General features: G+C 34.1%; 1 protein-coding gene across 1 annotated transcript in view; it reads right to left on the bottom strand.

Annotated features, from left to right (window-relative positions):
• TRDN (triadin) overlaps positions 1 to 17035 on the bottom strand; it is a 384176-nt gene that overhangs the window by 300214 nt on the left and 66927 nt on the right. Inside the window, exons 3-4 of the mRNA XM_046006499.1 lie at positions 13909 to 14073; positions 12780 to 12812 (exon numbers count right to left, since the gene is read on the bottom strand). Of these exons, the coding sequence (XP_045862455.1) occupies positions 12780 to 12812; positions 13909 to 14073 (198 nt within the window). The remainder of the gene's footprint in view (positions 1 to 12779; positions 12813 to 13908; positions 14074 to 17035) is intronic.

Below are 17035 nucleotides of genomic sequence, written 5' to 3'. Positions count from 1 at the left end.
ATCCTTTTGGTAGCTTAAAATGGAACTTTTGGGTGTAAGGAAGAATTCTTTGGTTCTCATAGTGTATTCCCATAAGAATATATAATTATTGAATGGAAAAAAATCTTTAAAACTTCTCCAAATTAGAAATGAAGATTCATTTCATTGGCTTGATTCTCCATCTTCATCTTTAGACTGTTTAATTTTATCAATATCTAATCGTCTTAACTCTATGTCTCCTACAGTTCCAGTGGTAATCATAGATCAACAGATTTCCTCAAGACTCCGAGATCAACTTTCAAATACAATTTGGGAGGACAGGCCATGGCACTTAAAAATGGGAGGGTCACTAACAGCAGCAATCAATAGGACATAGTAAAATAGATTGTGCTAAATGATTCCTAAGAATGACCTTATTTTGTAGTGAAGTCTTTCTGAGTAACTTTGTATGTTGCATGTAGTTTACTTATGATAAATAGTTTTTATCTACTTATAACAAAGCTTATTGTTGAATAATTAATTTATAATTTCCCTTAGGATTAACATGGCCAGTTTAAAGCATACAATTTTTCTCGATTAACATAAGACATTGTTAACAAATTTAAAATCTTATCAATTCAAGATTTTAAAATGACAGACTCAATAAGTTAAAAAGATAATCTCTGTCACCAAGGCAACCATCCTGATTCTTTTAAACAACCAAGTTTATTAAATTATTATGAGTTTTGTGGATTTCAGTGAATGCTTTTTATCATTGTATTTTCTATATATATATCAAAGCAGTAGACAATATGAAATGCCTTTTTACAATTTTTCTTATTTTAATATTGATATTCAAATCTTTCATTTGAACATAGAATCTTGATTTGTAAGATTTTGTCAGTTGTGATTAGGACACAAAAGTCTAATTATGATGAATAACCAAGCAAGTCTAGTTATCTATTTAGTGGCTATTTAGTTATCTATTTAGTGGCTAAGTAAGGATTGTTATGGGAAAATATTGTATTAAATTCTCAATATTTTAGAGAAACATTCTAAATGATGTGTAGGTATTTGTATTTTCTATGATTTTTCTGATAATTTTTCTGTTCTAGTTATAAAATTTTGAGGAAAGCACACTACTGACCATCAGTGAAGACCATAAAGAAGAATAGTTTCTTTCCCTCAAAGCTACCTAGTGTTTGTGATTAAGTTGGCATACACTTCAGATATAGTGATAGACAAATAATCAAGAAGAGTGTCCCTCAGGGATGTTGAATCCCATAAACATAAAGATGTTTGGACCTTAATTTTGTTAGATTTGATTACTTGGTAGAGTTTTGTATAATAAGCTCAACTTCATCAAGAAAAATAGCAGTAGCAACACCAGATAGTCTTGACCTCTACAAAAAAATTTCAAAATAAATATGATGATACCTGTCCAACCTCATTTTTGTCACTAACTTAGCAATCTTAGATTAATCCATTTTTCTTCTTTGAATTGTATTTTCTCCATTTATAAAATGAGATACTTTTTCCCCTGTGTTCGTAAGCCAGGATGAGGTGGAAATGATATGATAACAAACAATAGCTTTTATAAGATAATCAATGGTGGACTTTATGGATTTGGATGATGTTTTGGGCTGTGTTTGAATGTGTGTTTCATATTTGATGATATACTAGACAAAATCAATGTGGCTGTACATCAGAACTATCTTGGGAGATATTAAAATGTATTCCTGAGCTACAGCGCAAACTTAATCAATTAGTCTCTTGTGGTGAGGAAACTTTTAGGGGTATCCAATTTAAATAAGCTCTCAGTTGATTTCAGAACCACAGTCAGAAGTAGAAAACACTGTCTAGACCAACATTTCTCAAATTTTAATGTGTAAATGAGTTGCCTGGGGATCTTCCTAAAATGCAGGTTTTGATTCATTTGGTCTGGATGAAGCCCGGTTCTGCATTCCTAAATCACTCCCAGATGATGCTGATGCTGCTTGCTTGGAGCATACTTTGAGTTGCAAGTTGTAGTCCAGACAAAATTCTTGGTAAAAGTATTAAATATATGACATCACAATTTAATCAAAATATTATAGCTAGAAAGAACCTGGACATCAGTAAAATCCAGCCTCTTTCCTTTATGGATGTGAGAACTGATAGCCACTGGGGTTAAGTGAATTAACCATACCAGGTTAACCGCAGAAGAGGAACCAATGCAAATATCTTCTCATCATATTTCTTCGAGTCTGTCTCAACTACATTTAAAATGTTGATGTGTTCAGCTGATGAGCATCAATTGTCAATAGTTATTCCAATAGTCTAGGGCAATGTGACAGCGATATTAATCTAGTTTGCATTTTATTATTCATGGTTTGGTATTTTTTAATGGTAAATTTATATAGAAGAGCAGTCACTATGTATAAATAATAAGTGCAATTATCCACTTATCTTTGGCTCTCTTTCTTCCTGGTGTCACAATGCATAAAATCACTCATTTATAGAATTAATCATTTGGGTTGCAGTGGTTCTCACCCAGGTTGAGAGTTAGAAACACACGGAGGAGGTTTTGAAAATCCAACTGCTTAAGGATTGACCTCTGGAGATTCTGGCTGGGTAAATCTGAAGTGGGAAGGGATCTGGGGTTCCAAATTAAAAAGACATCTGTGGCTCACCTGCTAGAATTCGTTATTGTAACTACATATCTCCTCTAGTTTCAGGAACCAATCCTTTTCTCATCTCAGTATCAAGAGTTTGGGGGATGCCAACCCCACTCTTTACTCCCAAGGGTGGGTCTGTTCCCTAGATCTTGACAAAGAACTTGCTGCAGGTCTCCGGCCAGCTGATTGGTTCTAAGAAGGGTGTGTTACTCGACACAAATCAATGAGTCAACTACATTGATTTTGCTGAAATCGTTGAGGAAAAGCACAGCCTCCTCTCCTGAGTTGCTGAAGTAAAATACCTTGGGCCTGACGCTTCTGGCCATCATAATTGCCAATAGGAGAGGAAAGTCTGCCTGAGAATTAAGCAGATGAAGGAAAGCAGGATCAGGAGCAAAGAGAGAAGATGTACAAATCATATTATTAAAAAACTTGTATCCACGGGGCTCCAGGGTGGCTCAGTGGGTTAAGCCTCTGCCTTCAGCTCAGGTCATGATCTCAGGGTCATGGGATCGAGCCCGGCATAGGGCTTTCTGCTCAGCGGGGAGCCTGCTTCCCCCTCTGGCATAGGGCTTTCTGCTCAGCCAGGAGCCTGCTTCCCCCTCTCTCTGCCCGTGCTCTGCCTACCTGTGATCTCTCTCTCTCTTTGTCAAATAAATAAATAAAATCTTAAACAACAACAGCAACAGCGAAAACCCCTGTATCCAGCCATCCCTGAAGCCAGTTTTACTCTTGCATCTTTCAGTCACTTGAACTGTTGAAGTATCCTTTCCATTAAGTCAGATTGAAATCAATTTTGGACTCCCATCATTTAAATCTAATGCAGAGTTGACAAATACTGGGGAGTTTTCTGTTTTGCCTTTTTTTTTTTTTTAATTTTGTTTTATTTTTCAACAAACCATTCTAAATGAAAATACATAATCTGGACTATGTAATACTTTAAGCCATCTGTACTCAACCAACACCGCATTTTTTATGACTTTAAGAAAGGAAACCTACATAACTGGAGAGAATGGAGTCTGGAATAACAGCTTCTCACTCATACACTTCTCCATTACTTATCTAATCTGATTTACAGATAAGACTGAAGCAACCCTGAGATCAGATTTTGGCGCCAAGGTCAAGGTGAATAAGAAGTGCTTAGACAACTCAACTCAGGCCCAACCATTTTAGGTGTTTCTTGCCAGCGCAGGAATAATTTCAATGCTTTCTTTGGGATGTTCTTTCAGGCTCTGGTTTTACCCATTGTTATACCTACTATTATTTACCCCCTATCATCCTGGTTCTAGTTTGCTTGTCTTGATAGAGATGAGCTCTTTCTAGTAGCATAAGACACAAAAGGCACTGGGGTGCTTGGGTGGCTCCATTGTTAAGTGTCTGACTTTGGCTTGGGTCATGATCTGGGGGTCCTGGGACTGAGCCCCACACTGGGGTCCCCGCTCAGTGGGGAGTCCGCTTCTCTCTCTGTCTCTCCTCCTGCTCATGCTGTCTGTCTCTCAAATAAACTTTTAAAACTCTTGAAAAAAAAAAGATTCAAAAGTTGCCTAACCCAGTGGATCCAGAGTTCACTACAGCTGCAACCCCAGGAAGAAGTGATTCTCTGGATCACTGACCAGATCTTCCTTCACCTCAGCCACTTCAGAATTCTTTATTGGGAGTCTACTTCCAAGCCTGCCACCTGTTCTTCTTGGGCTTTGTCCGCTGGCCATTGTGGGTCTGATTGATAATCAGAAAAAGAGGCAAAAGATAAAGCAGCGGTTTCTTGTATAGCCCAAGGGAAAATGCAGCACTACAGCTGTGGAGTTGAGTTTGGGTCCACACTTCCTAAGTGAAGAGGTCCAAAGATGAATGTATTTATTTAACGAGGTTACTAGGGCCTACCTAGTAACCAATATTCTGAGCCTATGAATTTTAACAAGTTGAGTCACCTTTCCATTTCATCTCCTTTTTTCACTCACCGTATTTTTCAGACACTTAATGTTCAGCCTGGTGTAAGCCACTGAAGCTGCCAGCAAAGATGGATGCAATGAAATCTCTGGCACAGAAACTTGTCCATCTATCTTACTCCTGATGACGTGATACAACCTTCTCAATGGCCTAATCCTAAAGTCTTGAATATTTATGATGTGCAAATTTCTTGGCTGTTCCTTATTCACCCTGACTGCAAAGAGCTATTGTGGGTTTCAATCAAGTGAGAAAAATACACAATGAAAGACCTGAGTTTAAATTTACTAGGTTCTTTTCAAGCCAAGGAGCTTTAAGGAAATTTAAAAACACGACTATAAGGAGAATGTAATTTGTTTTGCTCTAAGTAGAGAAGAGCCTCATCTGCCGTTGACATGCATCAAGTACAATCTCACAGAATATCAGCCTTCATACTTGGGTACTGTTCAAACTTGAGGACAGATCCTTGTTTCAAAGAGCATGTAATTAGGAAGCAAGGAAATAAACGTAATGTAGTGATGCATCTAGTTCTTTTCTATAAGGCAAGCCATGATTTAACACGTAAGGCCACTATTCTCCTGAAATTGAAAAACAGTTCTTCCTTCCCAAAAAACTAAGTGTGCATAGATCCAAATGACTAAAACTATTCTTTCTGAACTTTAAATCTAGATGTCTGAAAATGGCATTATAAACGTCTTGTTAGGGGACCATTATTGTCTTCTAAAATTACATATTACAAGGGACATAACTGCTGTAATGATTATTCTTATAAACAGAGTTACTAGAGACCAAGGTTTAACTGAGAGTAAACTGTAAAAAGAAGATAAGTATATTCATTAGGTTGCACTTGGAAATGTTAGCACAAAAAATTTAAAAAGCTCTATATCCACTAAAGAATTGTACTCTCTTACAGAGAATTTACCCAGTCTGAAAAGTTAACATCACATTAAGTATCAATATAGAAATATGAAAGCAAAATCATACTAGGTGTGTGATAAACCAATACTTCATGTTTGAAAAAGAAATAGAAAAATAGCGACACCTGTTATGCATGGAGCTATATGTCTAACTGTGCTTTAAGAATACTGGATTTTCTCTCTTTCTCTCCCTCCTTCTCTCCCTCCATCACTGCCTCCCTCACTTTATCTCTCCTTCTCTGTATCTATGTTGGGAAGTCTGCGATTAGCTTCTACTTGGGTGTATTTATGAATTATTAAGAGAATTAAATTTATGTATTTTTATTATATTTCTATTTTTGCCCAAGATAGTTTATTCATTTTCAATATAGTTGTCGTTATTCATATTTTCATCCTCTTTAAGTTTGACTGTGTAAGATCACCTCATCATTATCGAATATGCAATGCCCAAGTTATTTTATCTAATTTATTATCTGAATTACTCATCTATTCATTAAACTCTTCAGTAAGGTTTTTTCAGGACATTATACTAAATAAGATGGTCTTTGACTCATTTGCAATCTTACATTGATTCCGCTATTAGTAAGGAATAATTAACTTTATTAGGCATATCACAAAAAACTCCATTACAGTCACTTATTTTTTATCATATCTTTTTAAGATTTTATTTATTTACTTGAGAGTGAGAGAGAGAGAGCACACGCAAACATGAATGTGGGAGAGGGGTTGAGGGAGAAAAAGAAGCAGACTCCCCGTTGAGCAGGGAGCCCGAGCTGGGGCTCCATCGCAGGAATCTGGGGTCATGACCTGAGCAGAAGGCAGATGCTTAACCAACTGAGCCACCGAGGTGCCCCTATTTATTATCTTATTTAACAAACATTCATCGAGAACTTTTAGGAATGCTGTACACAAAGACTTACATGTTCTCCTCTGCATAGCATATTGCTTAGAATGTAGAAAACACTTGAAAAAGGTTTATTGAAAAACAAATTTACTGAAGGGATAAAACATGTCAGTGCTCTGAAATAGTGATTATTTAAGGACATACATTGTTGACTATGGTGGAAGCTTGGGCCTTCATGCTCTGTTCTCACTTGGAATCCTTAGGTCACCAAGAGCACAAAATTTTCATTTTCATTATAAAAACTTTAATTATTTTTCCTTTGACATTACCTTAGAAAATTTTCAGAAACTGTATTTCCTTCTGTATTTTGAATATAACTTCTAAATTTTTTATCATAAATTTAAAAAGTACAATTAATAGATTATTATAAATTTTGACTTTTAAAAATAAAATTGTTTCATCTGGTTAAGAAATTGGGTTGATGGACCTGATGATGGTCCATCCATTATGGATGATACCAGAATATTTTGAGATTCTTCATTATGGATTTAAAATAACAAACAAGCTTTTTTAACATCTGGAAATTGTATATCTTTTCTTTTTTCTTTTTGAATTCATATTTTCATTCCATTTCCCTCATAAAATTTCATTCAAGAACGATATATTTTTATGATTGGGATTTTTTTCTTGACCATACTATCCACTTCTCTAGAAAAAAAGTATATATTTTGAAATTTAGGATTTCTTTCATATCCTATGATTATAAGAATATGAAAGTTAATATTTTACAATTTTTCATGAAAGTATTATTAAACCTGAAAAACAAAATTTAAATTTTATTGGAAAGTCATTGCTCTCTTCATGGGATACATACAACTTTAACTAGTTCATGTATTTGTGAATATGATTTACAGATGGAATTAGATAAGATGACAAATATAACCTTGTTTACTTTTAAAGATACAAATGTTGAGAAGACTTATGAACATGTATGCGCACATGCGTACATATGCTTATGCATGTACATGTATATAGAGCTACACACACATGCACCCACACATACACAGAGATGACAATTTTATTATGATAATGTTTTTTTTTTTTAATCTTCTAAGCAATGGTAAAATGACATAGGGAATCAATAAGGAATTTATTCTCAATGATCTCTGAGCTGAGTGACTAATGACTTCTTCAGTTACATTGGAAATAAAAATTTGAAAAACACACAAAAGTTTGTTACTCTATTCTGAGAGTCATTAATTTTCTGAATTTCCAGGACATAAAATGATTTTATCAGACCCACCAAACTACTGCTAGATATTTTTACTACTTGCACTCAGAAGTACCTTGCGTAACCAACCAGTATACTCAGAAAGGATGAAGAAAAATCAAAATATTGCAAATGGTAATGATTTTGGATAAAAATGATACTGTCTTATGTACCTTTGTATGTATGTCTTGCTTTAGGTATATTTCATCTAGACCTTGGATGCTACTCACTTTATTTATAAAAAATGTTTGTCATGTTAGCTAATGGGCAAACCAGCCTTTGTTTTCAAACCTCTTACTCAAATCAAATTTGCCTCTCTCAAAAAATGTAATTTTGTTTTGTAATTCAAAAAATTTCAGTCTGCATCTTTAGATAATTATTAAGAAAGAATAAGTTTTGCTGGGGCACCTGGGTGGCTCAGTGGGTTAAGCCGCTGCCTTCGGCTCAGGTCATGATCTCAGGGTCCTGGGATCGAGTCCCGCATAGGGCTCTCTGCTCAGCAGGGAACCTGCTTTCCTCTCTCTCTCTCTGCCTGCCTCTCTATCTACTTGTGATCTCTGTCAAATAAATAAATAAATAATCTTTAAAAAAAAAAAGAGTAAGTTTTGCAACACACCTGGAAGATATGTTATTAAAAGTAGATGAAAAGATTAAAGTGAGGTAGATTTAATATAATAAATTTATTTTAGAAAATAAGTTATAAAAACAAGACAAACCAATATTCTATTGTAAATGATTTTATTTGTACTGATGTCATGTAATAAATAGGTAGAATTTTAAACTCTTTGTGAAACTAAGATATGATAAAGAGTTTGACATTTCAGCAGTGTATGTATGAGGGGAATATCAAAATTCCAATGTTTTACTTTTGGAACTAAATAAGTAACTTTCAAATATAAAATAAATAATTTTAATAATTTTGTAAGCTATCTTAAAATTGTATAATTATCAAGCAAAAGAGGATATGTATTCAATATATACATTTACATATATATACATGCATATAAAACCAATAGCTAGCATATAGTTTTATATTTTTTATTAATAGGAGGTAAAAATACATATAAATAAATGGTGCATAATGCATTATGCATATATACATATGTACTTTAATATATGTCTATAAAGAGAGTAAATTGGTTCTGCAAATAGCATATCACATTTTTGTCAATAGGAGATACAAAATATTAAACATCTTACATTAGATGAAATACGATAAGGTTTGGCTACAATTAGATTAAATGTTCTATAATATAATTACATGAAGTATGCTTTAAATTCCTTTTGAATGATACAGAATAAATCTGGAAGGTATTACATAAAGGTGGCATCTATGGGTTTAGTCAATGCATCTTTAAAAGTTTGGCTGTCTCAGAAAATATCCCAGTTATATTTAAAAGAATCAGCGTCACTAACCTACACTGCTTTGGTTGTTTCAAAGGGCTCTTTCAAGCCAATGGCACTTCCTAAAAGCAAGTACTGAGAATAAATGAAAAGAATTACTTACATTTAAATTTTTAAAAGGCATTTTTAGCTTTTAGTATTTCTTATCTATATTCTTTTTTTTTAAGATTTTTATTTATTTATTTGACAGACAGAGATCACAAGTGGGCAGAGAGGCAGGCAGAGAGAGAGGAGGAAGCAGGCTCCCTGCAGAGCAGAGAGCCCCACGCGGGGCTCGATCCCAGGACCCTCAGATCATGACCCGAGTCAAAGGCAGAGGCTTTAACCCACTGAGCCACCCAGGCGCCCCTCTTATCTATATTCTTTTTGCTTTGCTCTCATGGGACTCTTTCTCAAGAGGAATGTGATCTTTCACATTATGCAGCTAAATAAAAGGCAAAGTCATTAAATGAAACTGATCCTTGCTCGAGTCTCCTCTACTCCACCTTATCTTTGGTGTCAGACCCTCCCATCAAGAAAAAGAGCTCTCGTGTATCAGCACCATGATTCTTCTTTAGCAGATGTATGCAGGCCTGGGTAGAAAGGCCTATTGGTCTTTTGGGTGAGCATTCCAGCAATTTTAGGATGGGTGAAGGTCATTTCTTTATGTTGTAAAGTATAAGTACTATTATGAACTTAGATGTGTTTTCAGGCAAAACTATTTGAGGAAAACATACAAATATAATTTCATTTCTTTATAGTTACCTGCACTTGTGTACCCTTCGGAAAGTGGAGCATTAGCATCCGTGATGCACACCCTCCTGTGAAGAAGCTACACAACAGTAGACACCAAATAATCAAAGTGCACCTACCATACGCAACACCACTAAGATTTACAGTGGAAGCTGATTTCCATAATTATAAGTTTTGAATAATTATATAATAAAATATAATGTTTTGTAATGATTCAGTGCCTTGGATGCTCATCATGTAGTGTTTGGTAATAGAATAGATTATTTTAAAAATTTGACAAGCTTAAAAATAAAGATGTATAAAGACACTATGTACTACATCTCACACCCTAAAGCTGTATTTATATATAACAACATAAGTCACAGAATTGCAGACTCAAATTTCATCCATATTAATAATCTGTTTAATACTCAATCCTGCAACTATGAGATTATTTGACTAGACCATCATTCTACATCAGCTTAGAACTGCAAACTCCACCCATAAATAACTCGGTGGTTGAGTTTTTATTTCGATGAAAATAGCAACTGGACAAATAAAACTAACATTTTAAGTGCATTTAAATAAAATGCTTCATAAAGACACAGGAAAGTTAAATAAACAATACTACAGACTGATAATTTAGGTTGTATAAAATGGCTAAATATCATTGAATATACCTGAATGGGAGGGAAAAGTATTTCATGAGGAGATCAATAGAAAGTCATTTAAACAGATGAAAATGAAATGGTTTAGGACACTGTCATTTTAGAGTACCAAAAAATGTATACTTCTTAAAGCACAATTTTAAAATTTGAATATCTATCATAAAATAGGGATAAGCTCATAGCATCTCTTCTCTAATAAAAATACTTAAAATACAATTTTAAACATAGAACATAATTAGAAATGTTCTGCAAAATATTACATACTGCTTTAAAATTCTCATTGCCTCTATGACACTACAAAGGAAAAGCTTATAAGTAAAAAAATAGTAATTATAATGAAATATATTTCCTCACTCCACTTCAACCAATGTTCATTATTGCATAACTTCTATACCCAAGATAGGATATAGAAGATGTTTCCTTAGTTGTTCATTTTCTATTATATCCAAAATATATTTGGATGATCTTAAGTCAATTCTTTTAGTTATCCTTCAAGACATTAGTGTACATGGTTTTATTTCATTTTATTTTAAAGATTATTTATTTATTTATTTGACAGACAGAGATCACAAGTAGGCAGAGAGGTGGCAGAGAGTGGTGGGGGGAGCAGTCTCCCCGCTGAGCAGAGAGCCCAGTGCAGGGCTCGATCCTAGGACTCTGGGATCATGACCTAAGCCGAAGGCAGAGGCCTTATTTAACCCACTGAGCCACCCAGGCGCCCCAGTGTACACAGTTTTAAATACATATATCATTTAGATTGTTTTAATTAATGAACATTACTGACATCTTTTTCAAAAGTATCCCTAACAACTATTTAATAGTTTTTCTGTTGATTTTATAAAACAAGGCAATAATTTAGAGAATAATAATCAGCTTTGTGTGGATCTGCAATTTATGTTAATCATTACATGAAAAAATTTTGAAGTAATCCCATAGGGAAATTCAAATCAAAAGGAAAGAACAGATTCTTTACTGAATTCTAGTTAGTGATTTATGGAGAATATGATCTTATTATATTCCTATAGAATTCACCTTATAAGGAAAAAAAATTTGCTTTTCTCTCTTCCATTTCCAATTGGAATACATTACACATAAACTGTTGTTTCCTGATAATGACTAGTAATTCATTAGCTTAAAATTTTACTATGTTCTAGGCACTATCCACTGGAGGTCTTCTGTTAAAAAAACTATTTCTAACCTCAAGAAGTTTATCCTAAACCTGGATTTGATGGCTGAACTACGGCTTGAGTTTTCATCCTGGATTTGTGATCAAGAAACCTGTCTTCTCCTCTTGATAACTTCCTAAATACTTTCATTTCTGGCTTTCCCACATTTGGGTTTCACTAGTTTAGCTCTCATTTGTTGGACAAGTTACAAATTCAAATTTTCCAAATTAACACACACTAAGTGGATTTTGCCCCAGATAATGAGATAATCATCATCTGCTCAGACAAGGCTGAAACTCCCAATTTGGATCCCACTGTTTGCATCTACAGTAGGTCTAAGCAGATAGCAACAGAAGCCAGCAAATTCTCCCCTGGAGTAAACACTCCCAAAAGCCCACTGCTGAACATGTGCAGCAGTAACTGAAACATCACAACTTTATCAAGTCTGGCTGTGTGCTGGCTGTATCTCTCTGACAGCAACTATACTCAGGAATGGTATCCCTTCTCCTTATTGTCCCTTCTAGACAATTCTTACTCTTTCTTATAAAAATAATTGCCCCTGTGAGGCTCTTGCCCCATAGCTATATGCCTTTTTTCTAGTCATATAGCTTCCATCTTTTGGATTTGTGATCATCCAAGCCAGTTATGGAAGATCCTAGCAAATATATTTCTACAAGAAATCTGTCTCTTCCACATCCAAGTACACCCAGGTAACTTTTATTCCTTTGGGATGGTACATGATACATACTGACTGCATAAGTCTTTGACTCCAAGATTATTCTTTTCCATACTGTTTCACACACCCTGTCCCCTACTTATCACCTAAAGATGAAGAATATTAATAGTGAAAATAAAATAAGGAGGAAAAGAATAAAAATTTAAAATCAATAAATCTGGCCACAGTGAGAATAAAAATCATGGGCATTATCATCTTCTGGGCCATTTCTGAGGCTACAGAATTCACTCTTCATTCCTGCAATTCCAAGTCACATGACTCTGTGTGTAAATGAATTTGCACATCTACAGAAGAGGGCATCAATTAAATAATCAACTGAAAAATAGTGCGGTCAGTCTCATCGGAAAGAATCAAGTATTTCTCTACCTAACTATAAATCTCAATTTAGTCATTAAACAGAAACTGTACATTAAAAATAAATTAAGGCTACAAGTCATGTAAAATATATTTGAATCATGCTGAAGATCAACATTACCACATTTTTTAAAGGTGAAAACGACCAACCTTTTTGTTTCAAGGGAGGCTCCTCTATTTCTCCTAAACCAAGACAAAAACAGTAAATTAGAAAAACTTTTTGCATTGAATAATACTGCCTCTCTCTTTTCCCATTTTCTTTTGTTCATTAAAAAAGCCATCTATTAGTTTTGACATTAGTAGTTCTTATATTACTGTGCCTCCCAAATTCCAGTTTTTAAGTATAAACTTTGTTTATGTACATTTATGTGAGATAGTTTCGCTTTTATGAGTTCAATAAAATCATGGCAGCAATCCAAATTATACATTATAGTTCGTATATCATGTTCATTTCAGTTCTCTATTGTTCATCTCGACCTCTCACTGGGGCCAAACAAATACAAATTCAGACAAAGTCAGAGAAAGGGCTACAATAACAGCTTTTCTGGTAGTCATGACTGAATACATGATTTCTGATGATTAAGGCTGACCCTCAAAAATGTCATGTAAAAGATAGAATCAAAAAGCTTTGTTCTTTGTTTTTTTCTATCCATTCAATAGTAGTTTACGTATTGTTGGGGTTTATTTCCTTTTGTTTATTAATATATATGAGAGAGTACATAGGTTAGTTGAATAATTATTGCGATGTTTATAATGTGCCTCCATTCTACACCTCCATTTGGTTCAATAAGTTCACTTTTGATTATGATTTTAGTAGAATTGCTTTCTATTTGATCATGAATATGACTTACATGTATAGAACATATGCCTATCAATTGTTGCTATTATTTCAGTCTTCCTAAGGATAAACATGAGAAATAGCTACTAATAGATAAATATTTTTTAGCTATTTTTTCCCCAAAGAAGCATATAGATGTGAGGTTCTATTGTGAGTTTGACCCTTTATAGAAAGACCCTTTCTACTATAATGCTACCCAAATGGTAGTATTTAATTCTGATATCTTTGCCATAATGACAGATGAGCTGTAAAATGAAAGCCAAATAGGGGCCTATTTACTGAGTTTGGCAGCCTGTCAATAATGCTGTTAGACCTCAGAATCGTATTCATTTTGGTTTAGCCTGACCCAAGCGCTCATTTGTGTTTAAACTTAAGCAAATCACTATAATGCCTATCTAATATTGTTCTGAGAAGTTAGGTGAGTCTCTATGCTCTTTGTACCTTTATCAGTGTCCTCATCCCCATCATCATCATCTTCTTCATCACCCTCAGACGAGATGATGTCAGACAACAAAGAAAAGAAGCCATAGACCCAGTCCGTGGTTTCTTCCACAGCATCGTGTACAAGTTTTAGAGGATCTGAGCCAATCTTGGAAATAGAGCTCGCTAAAAATAATTAAAAACAAGAGAAAAATTTTACAATCATTCCCCAAAAAACTAAGAAGACCGATTTATCCTGATTTGTGCCTTTGACACAAAATATGTCAATTTTATAAATGTAAATGCCTCTTGGCTACAATTTTTTGGGGTGCTCAGAAATAGAAACTATATTTTGTCATAGTATGCATGTGTATTCAATTTAAAAGAAAAGTTATTGAATACTTATGGTACAAAACACTATGGGGTTACCAAGAAAGAAACTGTCCTTGAGAAGTTTATAATCTAAATAAAGTTTAATATAGGGCAAAACTAGGAATAGATTGAAATAGTGTACATCTATGTTATTCAAATTGCAATATACGCCCTATGTTATAGATGTTCAGGAACAGAAGATATCGTTGTTGGCCCATCTTATACTGGAAAGTGTCATGAAGAAGATAGCTCTGTAAATTTTTTAGGCAAACAATAAGTGTCAAGTAGATGTTAAGTAGCTGTGACTAAAGTAAGAGTAATACATCCATTTATTATAACTTGTGGTGTATCAGTAAAAATCTGGAATTGTCAAGGTAGTATTCATATCAGTTTCCAGCTGGATTCAATTAGGCATCCCAGTACCTGAAAATCAAAAGTATATAAATTTCTAGTAACTTTAGTAGATAGAATTAGGAAAAACTGAAGTCTATAAATCTTCCATTTTTTTAATATCCTGAGAAATAGAAATTATTTGGGAACTAAAAGATTAAAAAATAAAAATGCAAGCAAATAGACATAATAGATATTTCTAAAATGTTGTCCTTCTCATTTTAATTACATGAAAATTACTCTGAGGGGACAGAGATAGCCTTTAATATCTGATTGAAAAGGTGCTATATCTAAAAATATGGTATAAATTGCAACTGATTTTTCATCAATCTAAATTAAATTTTAGACTTATGTTTTCTTTAATTTTAAAAACTTTTTTTAGTTTTTCAAGGGTTTTTCTCCTTCTGATATCTTAAAAGAATAGGATTATATCAATATATGATATTATTTAAAGGTTAAGGACTCTAAAATTATGCTTTTATTCTGAAGGAGATAGGAAGTCACTGGAAGGTTAAAACAAAAAATGAAGTGATTTGACTTATGTAACTTCATTCTCTGTGTTGAGGATTGAAAGAATGCCAGGTTGGAAACTGGGAGATCAGTAAGAGCCAAATGAAATAAGCAAGGGGAAAGATGATGGTGATTTCTATCAGGATGATAGTGTGTGTGTGTGTTTGTGTGTGTGTGAGAGAGAGAGAGAGAAAGAGAGAGAGAGAGAGATGTGGTCATTTTCTGAATGTATTTAAAAGATACAGTTAATCAGATAGGCTTATAGTTTGGCTCTTGGATGTGAGAGAAAGAGAGGGGTACAGGATAACTTCAAGGTTTTGGGCATGAAAAACTGGCATAAGGGAAATGCCATTTGTTGAAACGGGGAGGCATGGAGAGAAACAGTGTTTTTTAGGGGTTTCATATAAGTACAAGAGTTTTAGACATATCAAACTTGAATTGCCTATTAGACATCTATGTAGAGATGTAGACTTTGTACACCCCAATATGACCTACAGAAGAGAAGTCTTAATTGAGGGTAGAAACATAGGAGTTCAGTAGAGGAGAGAAGGTATCCAAAATCATGATACTGAATGATATCACCAAGAAAGTGGACCCAGGAGCACGTGAACATTTAGAATACAAAGAGATCAGTCAGAGTAATGAACCAGCAACTGATTATGGCAAGGAGAGATGACAGAGACAGAGACAGAGTTATAATCACACATCCAGGGAGAGAAAAGCATAAAAAAAAGATTGTAATGTCTTAGATGTCAAATGAGGAAATTGTCTTGAGGACGGGTATAGAGTTCAACTGGCAAATGCTGCTGACAGATCAAGAAAGATGAAGACTGAGAATAGACATTTAGATTTAATGATGAGGATGTCACTGGTGACTTTCAAAGGGCTATTTCAGTGGAATACATTCAAGACCAAATCAGAAGTAGAGGTGGTAAGTACATTTTACTATAAAGTAAATGACAGAATTTGGGCAATGTTTGGAGAGCATTAGAGTCATTGTGGGTTCTCCGTTGTTTAACATTGTTAAAATGGAAAGAATATTCCATTTTACACTGATGAGTAATATCCTACAGAAAGGGGGAAAGTGTGCGCTCACTTAGACAGCACACATACTAAAAAGGGGGAAAGTGATATGAGAGAAAGGATTTCTGGGGAAATTTTTAATTTTATGTTCTATTTCAGGGGATTCACCGCCTATCCAAGGATGCCAAGTTACAAAATGTTGGTTTCAGGAAATTTTATCTCCATGATTCAGTGACAATATAACTTTATTCTTTGGACCTTATTTTACTGCATTCTGGAGAGTTTCATTTGAGCAAGATATGGTAGTCTGAATGATGAGATTAAACCTTAGAGAACAGAAATGAAATGGAATTTTATAATTGCAATTGAAAAATTTTAAAGAACTGTATGTAAGGAACTGGATTGTAATGGCACCATTAAATGTATTTTTTAGCACTAGTATATTTTATATCTAATGGAAGAATACGGCAAATGGGATTTTTATGATCTGAATAGATTGAGACCATTTCCCCATTTCCCTTTTTTTCTAAACGTTCACTGAGGAACTTAACAATAAAATTCAACAAAATAGATATCAGTTTAATTATCCTTAAATGCACTATATATACACTCTGCAGACATGTATATTGCCTAGTTCTAAAATAGTCAAGCCAGGATGTTTTCATGAAGTCAATTTTACTGGTTTGAGAGCAGCCTCTGATTTTTAGTTATGTGGACAACAACCTTAAAAACATTGATACAGATGTATATATAGATAATAGATACAGATTATAGGTGTATATTAAATAAGACAGTAGTCCTCAAGTTAATTCTAACTCTCTGTCTTGGATATCACATCCAAATCATATCAATG

The sequence above is a fragment of the Meles meles genome, chromosome 5, assembly GCF_922984935.1.
Source record: "Meles meles chromosome 5, mMelMel3.1 paternal haplotype, whole genome shotgun sequence".
Taxonomy (NCBI): Eukaryota; Metazoa; Chordata; class Mammalia; order Carnivora; family Mustelidae; genus Meles; species Meles meles.
The sequence above is the reverse complement of the archived record's forward strand: the minus strand, read 5'-3'. Positions and strand labels throughout refer to the sequence as shown.